The following is an 8,550-nucleotide window of genomic DNA, read 5'->3' as shown; positions in this document are numbered from 1 at the left end:
AACACCTGAATGTCATTTATTCACAGTTGTGCCTGAGGGACAGTAGACAGATAGCTTAGATCTATCCCTGTTTTACCCTTTAGTGCAGCGGTTCTCAACCGGTGGGTTGTGACCCCTTTGTAACAATGAAAATACATCCTGCATATCAGACATTTACATTACAATTCATAACAGTAGCAAAATTACAGTTATGAAGTAGCAACAAAAATAATTTTATGATTGGGGGTCACCACAACATGAGGAACTGTATTAAAGGGTCGCGGCATTGGGAGGCATTAGAAAGGTTGAGAACCACTGCTTTAGTGTTATGCACAAGACTTATATTTTTGGCTTTGGATAGGAGGGCTCTTAATTTTGTTACCATTACATAAAGAAAAATTAACTAACTTGTAGACTGTGAAAAAATTCAAATCAGTAACTTCTAATTTGCAAATTTTTGAAGTCACAAATTATTGGTAACCAAAGTTATAGCATTTAGAGATATTAACATTAGTGCTTTATCATTTAAATTGCTAATCTCTTAGGTTTTACGTACAGTAGAATTTTCCAGCTTACTCAGTGGAAGAGCTCTACAGGATGATCCATTTAAAAAAAGAAGTTTTAAATTTAAATTCAAGTTTGTGAGATTTCCATTGCATTAGCACATTAAAATCCTTTACAATTGTTTTAACTCAATGTTTCTCACTTTTTTTTTTTTTTTAAAACAAAGTGCTATGGCATCACAGCTCACAACACTCTCAACTTCTTGGGCTTAATGACTCTTCCTCGGCCTCTCAAGTAGCTGGGACTACAGGCGCCTGCCATAACGCCTGGCTATTTTTTTTGTTGTTGTAGTTGTCATTGTTATTTAGCAGGCCCAGGCTGGGTTTGAACCCGCCAGCTCTAGTGTATGTGGCCGGTGCCCTAACCAGTGAGCTATAGGCATTGAGCCCCCACATTTATTTTAACTGAGAATCCTTTGTGTGAATATTAAAAAATACTATAAGATAAAATTTAGTTTTTCTGTGCAAAAAAGAGATGGTATCTTAAAATGTGAAATTAAAACGAGAAATTATTTCACTTGATATTTTTTCCAAAACAATTTTGCAAGGGCATATGAGCTCATTTTAAACAGATAATTAGCACAAACTTTTATGAACCTACCTGAATATCCAATAATACTTCCCAGCCAAGACAAAAGTTTCAAACCAAAATTCTGATGTGCAACAATAGATGAATGCATAACTTGAACTTTGAGTGGCTTTGTCTGTCTACTGGTGCTCCTCTTAAAAAGAAATGGCAGGATTAAAAACTAACTTAAAAAGCTATTTCACTGCAGAAAAAAGTTAACATTTTATTTAAAGAACCATATCATCATCATAGGAGAATTTTTCACGTGTGTGTGTGTGTGTAAGAAAAACACCACTGTGTTTGCCTTACTCGATTCAGATCCTCATTTTCTAAAATAATCTTAGGATTCAGAAAACAAGAAGGTCCAGTCAGCTTATGAGTAACCTAAATCTTTAGTCCTATAGTTGAAAATCTGCCCTACCAGTTATAAATGATTAAACTTAGCTTAAACTTAGTTTACATATTTAAATTAATGACTTTTTTTTGAGACAGAGTCTCGCTGCCTGGGCTGGAGTGCAATGGCGTGATCACAGTTCACAGCAACATCAAGCTTTTGGGCATCAAGTGATCATCCTGCCTCAGCCTCCCAAGCTGCTGAAACTACAGGCATGGTCATGCTCAGCTGATTTTTCTATTTTTTTGTAGAGTGGGGTCTTGTTCTGCTCAGACTAGTCTCGTAGTCCTTGTCTCCAGCAATCCAATAATTTACTTCATTGCATAGACGTGATCATATTATCAATACCTTCAAAAACACTGTGGTAAAATATACATAAAATTTATCTCCTTAACCATTTTTAAGTGTACAGTTCACTACTGTTAAGTATATTCACATTGTGTGCATCACAGTACTCATTTAACACATACCGGCTTTTCTCTTGCCTAGTACGCAGTAACCACTTTTATTTTTTTGGCTCTCTGAATATGACTATGCTAAATACCCCATAAAAGTGGAATCATACATTATTTACTTGTCTGCTACTGGCTTATTTCATTTAGTGTAACATCCTCAAGGTTCATCCATGTTGTAGCATGTATTAGAATTTCCTTCCTTTTTAAGGCCAAGTAATATTCTACTGTATATATAGACTACATTTTGTTTGCATTCATCCATCAACAGATACTGGGTTGCTTCCACCTTTTGGCTGTTGTGATTAATGGTGCTTGAACAGGAGTGTGCAAGTGTCTCTTTGAAATCCTGCTTTCAATTCTTTGCACATATACCCAGAAGCAAATTGCTAGATCTTACGGTAATTATGTTTTTAACGTTTTGAGGAATAACCATCCTGTTTTCCATACTGGCAGTACCATTTTACCTTCCCACCAGAAGTGTACAGAGGCTTCAGTTTCTCCACATTCTTGCCAATGCTTTTTTTCTAGAGTCTCCCATGTTGTACGGGCTGGAGTGCAATGGCCATTCACAGGCAGGATTACAACGCACTGCAGCCTGAAACTCCTGGGTGCATGTCATACTGCCTCAGCCTCCTGAGTGGCTGGGATTACAAAGCACACACCCAGCTTTAACACTTTTTTACCTCGGCTATCCTGATAACGTGTAAGGTGGTATTTTATTGCAATTTTGATTTGCATTTCAGTAATGGTTAGTGATCTCAAACATGTTTTCGTGTGCTTACTGGCCATTTGTATATTTTCTTTAGATAAACATCTATTCAAATATATGGACACTTTTTCTCCCTTTCATTTTTTATTTGAATCCTCTTTTCACTGTGATTCATCCCCTCTCCACAGCCTCTATTATTTAACATGGTAAGTCTTTGCACATTTTCTCCATGCATACAGTATTATGTGTACACATTCATAAATGTGTGATCTATCTTAGCTTAAAATGTCTTATTAATGACTATGCAATATTTTTGTGGTATAGATTTACTGAAACAAACTCTACAAAAGGCCTTTCACATTCACTTTATTTTTTGGTCGTGTGAGATTTCAAAAAAAGCAGCGCTGTATTGAACATCCTGTATACATACCTACTGGTGCCTGATTTCTATGGGATAAGTTCCTGGGAGAGTTAAAGCTTTAACAGATGTTACCAGATTGTTTTCCAAAATGCTGTAGCAATTTATTTTTACATGTGCATTCCTATTCTCTGCAAACAAGATTCTTTTTTTTGTAGAGACAAAGTCTCACTCTATCGCCCTAGGTAGAGTGCTGTGGCATCACACAGCTCACAGCAACTTCCACCTCCTGGGCTCAGGCGATTCTCTTGCCTTAGCCTCCCGAGCAGCTGGGACTACAGGCGCCCGCCACAATGCCTGGCTATGAAACAAGATTATTTTATCACTGTAATCTCATATATATTGGCCACCTAGATTTTTGGCTTTTCATGTCCTTTGTCTATTTTTCTATTTTATTATTTGTTCCCCAAATAATCTTGATGATCTATAAGCACAATTTCTGATGCATTATTACACTGAATATGTTCAGATATCAAGGAAAAATTTCTTAAATAAGACATAAAATATATAAATCATAAAGGAAAGAATGTATTTGTTATATTAAAATTTAAGGCTTTTGCTTAATGAAAGGAATCAGAAACAAACTTAAATGAGTAAGAAAAACCAACAGAAACACTGTTGAGTAAGAATATGAACAGGAAATTCACTAAAAAGAAAACTTAAATGACCAATACAATAAATATAAAATAGGTGCTTAGAAATTACGGAGACACAAATTTACCTTGTGAGATACCATTTTATATACATCAGGTTGGCAAAAATTAAAAAAAAAATCAATGATAAAGTTTTAATGAAAGTGTGGAGAAATGGGAACCCTCATACACTGCTGATGGGAAGGTACACTGATACTGTAATTTTGGAGATAAACTAGGCAAAATCTATTGAAGATGAAAATGTTCATACCCTAAAAACTCAGAAATTCCAGTTCATGGTATATGCCTTAGAGAAACCTTTTGCATCTATGCAACAAGGAGATAAAAGACATGTCCACAGCAGGAATACTTATCACGGAAAAACCTAGAAACATCCTAATTGTCCATGAACAGGAGAATGGATAACTGGTGTAATCCTCAGTGGAATATTTTATAATGGTTACAAATGAATGAACTACCACAACATGTTATCTGATATCAACATAGGTCAATCTAAAATAATGCTGAAATGAAAATGCGGCTTGCAGTATCAAACACTCTGCACGCATCTTGTTATTTAGCATTTAATGGCCTCCAAATTGATATATACAGTATTGACAGATATTTAATATATGAAGTATAAAGCCGTGCATGGGAACAAAAAAATTAATGAAAAGTATTTACCTCTAGGGAAAGAGGAAGGGTAATGGGATTAGGAAGAGATAATACAGGGGCTGCCATACTGCTTTATTTAAAATTAGTATAAAGAAAATAAGATGTAAGGTGGACACACGGGTGTTCGTTGTAACTATTTAGATATTTAAAATATTTTACAAAACATAAAATTATGTTTTAAAAAGAACATTTATGTAAAATGCACTCACATGAAACAGTGAGAAATAAATCGTAACTTTTAAAAAGAGATCTACATGTGGGGAATAGGTCTCTTTTAAAAACGAATACACTACATACTACTAGGGTATGGTGTGTATGTTGCCATAATGTACCAAGAAACAACTTTCCTTGAATTCTAATTTTGGCGCTAAAGGCCAATTTAATTCCTAAAAAGTAATGTAAAAAGCAACAAACCTTTTAACACTTCTCTGGAGAAATAGGCAGATAGAGAAGTGTACCTTACTCCAATATTCAATTTTCTGTATCTTACACAGCTAAAAAAACTAGATAAAGCAATAATGTAATACTCAAGAAACACTATCTTTATTTTTTATTTTATTTATTTATTTTTTTGTAGAGACAGAGTCTCACTTTATCGCCCTTGGTAGAGTACTATGGTATCACAGCTCACAGCAACCTCCAACTCCTGGGCTTAGGCAATTCTCTTGTCTCAGCCTCCCAGTAGCTGGGACTACAGGCGCCCGCCACAACGCCCGGCTATTTTTTTTTCTTGTTCTTGTTGCAGTTTGGCCAGGGCCAGGTTTGAACCTGCCACCCTCGGAATATGGGGCTGGCACTCTACCTACTGAGCCACAGGTGCTGCCCAAAACATTATCTTTAAACATAATTTCTGGTTGACATTGGCTATAATAAAAGCAGAAAAATATGTTCATAAATACTGAAATATGAAGCTAGTTTTGAACTAATAAATATGTATATAAACATGTTTTGACATTACTTACCACAATTACTGATTTTGCTTGGTCACAATACTGGAAGTCTCCATATCGAACGGACCTTCGCCCCTGTAAATAAAGATATCTAAAATTAACCTATAAAATATTACATTCAATATTAAACCAATAAACAAACATGTTTGATCATGTAACAACTCTGATCAATTTTTAATATTTATGTTCATCCTACTCATTAGTGAAAAAATAATTTCCTTCAGAGCTATCCTAACTTTTTAAAGCCATTATAAGTGTATTTCCTTGAACAACACAACATTTACTCTTTTAGGCTTCTACAATTCCATTTTTGTAAATGAGTATTTTTAATTACAGGATAGAATGAGGGTAACTGTATAGCTCCTCTTAAATTTTCTGTTAGCAGTTTACAGTTATACCCATATACATTTGGGCCAATATTAAAATGAAATTTTTTAAAAAGCCTAGACATGTGTACCTTTAACTCGATTTTCCAGGGTAAATTACCTGTAGTAAAAATTTGATTTACTACATTCTATCAGTATGATAAAATTACGTACATCTCGATCTACTGTTGTTGCAAAACCAATGGCTTCTTTTTGTGTACAGTTTACAGCTTTCTGAAGAGTATAAATAACTTGCTCGTAGGTATGAACTTCATCATTAAACAGCATGCAATAGTAGGTGTCACTCTTCTCTCTGCGTACGAAAACATTAATGACATATACTGGATTATCTATGTGCGTGTTATTTTATTCTAGGTTGATTTATTAAGAGGATAATTTGTCCTACAAAATGTGCTAGGTATTGGGGATATATCTGTTAAAGTCATTTGTGATCAATGTGCTCTGATATTATAGACTGGTAGGGAAAACAGATATTGAACAGATAACTATATAAACTGCTTTTTATCAAGAACAGCAGGATACTAGAGCAGGTATAGTAGGTCTGGTTGTTCAGAGAAGAACTTCTGGAGAAATAATCTAAGATTCGAAGTCAGAACTGGCTATCTCTGGTTCTCAAGTGGGGGGCAATTCCCCTTCATTTCCCGCAGCTGACTGTGTGGCAGCTTCTGGAGACATTTTTAGTTTTCATGACTGTGGGTTGGGGCTGCTACTAGCATGTAAAGCATAGGGGTCAGGGTATGCTGCTAACTATCTCGCAATCCTCTACCTTTGCCTCCGTAACAATTAATTTGGTCCCGAATGCCAACAGAGCCAAGGCTGAGAAACCCTGGGCTAGAGAAAGGTACAAGCAAAGGCACTGAGGTGGCAAAGGTAAATACTGGGACCTGGAGCACAGGGAGGAAGGAGGAGATTAGTATGAGATTAGCCTGGTCTGGAGAGAGGCAGAAATCTTGAACACCTTACGATGGATTTTGATTTTTGCCATTGTAAGGATTTGAAATAGGAGACACGATCAGATTTGCCTTGAAGTTCATGTTGGTTGCAGTGCAGAAAATGAATTTTAAGAAGGAAGGTGTATATGGCAATCCAATTAGGAGGATGTGTTATCCAAGGATGAACTTAAGGGAATTGGGAATAGGGTGGCAGTGATGGAAATAAGCAGAAGCAGCGCAGTTTGACAGAGGGAGAACCAGCTGAAGCTGGCACCTAGGTGAACATGGGTGATTCAGGTTTTGGAGTGGATGGAAACTAAGACAGGAAACATCACAAGAGAAGCAAACTAAATTCTTTTCCCTTCCATGCTGAACCCAGAACAGAATAAAATAAATACAAAACTCCTCTATTCTCTAGGATCTAAGCTTGGATTTTAGGTCAATGATTTCCAATTGGAAGTGCAGGAAGATAAAATCATGTGTGGTACTCAACATCTCCAAAAAGGCAGAATACAGTAACACCTCATTTCATTAAAAAACAACCCACAACTTCAATTACCTGAAACCCCACTGAGAAAGCAAAAGATACACACAACCAACATCCTGCAGGTCCTCATTCCAGCTGGTGTTCATCTCTAACTATGAATACAATACTAACAGGTTTATAAGAGAAAGTTGTTTGAAGCAAGCACACTAACAAGGAAAAGTACCCTTAAGCTGGCAGCACCTGTGGCTCAGTGGGTAGGGTGCTGGCCCCATATACCGAGGGTGACGGGTTCGAACCTGGCCCTGGTCAAACTGCAACAAAAAAATAGCTGGGCAATGTGGTGGGTGCCTGTAGTCCCAGCTACTCAGGAGGCTGAGGCAAGAGAATTGCCTAAGCCCAGGACTTGGAAGTTGGTGTGAGCTGTGACGTCACAGCACTCTACTGAGAGTGATAAAGTGAGACTCTGTCTCTAAAAAAAAAAAAAAAAGTAACCCTTAACCTTGATACAGCTGTGGAAGAATGCACTCTCTGGTCACAAGTTTGTGATCTCAATGATCTAAGTAAAATAAGCACAAAATATAGAAGACATTTTATAGAAAGGTAGGATCAAAATGGTTAAAACTGAGTTTGAGCATTTATTCAAACCAGAAAACTCACTTATATTAAAGACCTCACCCTCTAATGAGATGTGCTAAACAAAACAGTAAGTAGAGTTGCAGAGTTAATCATATCAGTTTTATCATACAATCAAAGAGAAAATTGCTTATGTATGAAACCAGTTGTAGAGCTCTGACAGTTTAAATATGGCTACAAACCAACTAACCAACAGAGAGAAACGAACACCAATTAACTGGATCATACAAATATTTAAAAACGATAAAAACACTGATGGATAGTGTTCTGATGAAAAGTGATTTAAAAAAAAAATGATTACATCCTAACTATGAAAGTTAAAACCTAGCAATTCCTCACAAAGACTATATAGGTTATACTTACCCCATCTCTAAATCTGCTGGCAATTCACTTTCTTTTTCCCAGGTTAATATCTCTACCGCATAGCGAAACATGATAGCAAAAATGTTGTAAGTTCTTGCTATCACGTCTTCTGACAAATGCACAAGAGGATCCTGAAAGAAAGACAAGAACAAAAAGCAACCATGTTAAATGTATATTAACTTTCTTTCCTATTCTGCCTCCAACCCTCAAAATAGCTGATCTTCCAGCTTCAGTTTCTCTTCGTCTTCTTTCTTGTACATTACAACCTATGAAACAAAGCTTCCTGAAATGTTTAGTTCAAAATAACCCCAATTACTGAAATCAAGTGAATCAAAATATTAAATGGTGGCTTAGCACCTGTGGCTCAAGTGGCTAAGGCGCCAGCCACATACACCTAAGGTGGCGG

The 8,550-nt window shown here is 36.4% G+C and overlaps 1 protein-coding gene across 4 annotated transcripts in view; it reads right to left on the bottom strand.

Moving 5' to 3' along the window:
• Positions 1–8,550, bottom strand: part of UBR2 (ubiquitin protein ligase E3 component n-recognin 2) — a 117,126-nt gene that overhangs the window by 70,190 nt on the left and 38,386 nt on the right. For all 4 annotated transcript variants that reach the window (XM_023512778.1, XM_023512779.1, XM_023512780.1 and 1 more), the window contains exons 5-8: positions 8,145–8,275; positions 5,883–6,021; positions 5,356–5,418; positions 1,144–1,264 (exon numbers count right to left, since the gene is read on the bottom strand). In XM_023512778.1, coding sequence (XP_023368546.1) covers positions 1,144–1,264; positions 5,356–5,418; positions 5,883–6,021; positions 8,145–8,275 — 454 coding nt within the window. The remainder of the gene's footprint in view (positions 1–1,143; positions 1,265–5,355; positions 5,419–5,882; positions 6,022–8,144; positions 8,276–8,550) is intronic.

The sequence above is a fragment of the Otolemur garnettii genome, unplaced genomic scaffold (assembly GCF_000181295.1).
Source record: "Otolemur garnettii isolate 467f Iridium unplaced genomic scaffold, OtoGar3 scaffold00031, whole genome shotgun sequence".
Taxonomy (NCBI): Eukaryota; Metazoa; Chordata; class Mammalia; order Primates; family Galagidae; genus Otolemur; species Otolemur garnettii.
Note: the sequence above shows the minus strand (reverse complement) of the source record. Positions and strands in the feature narration are given on the sequence as shown.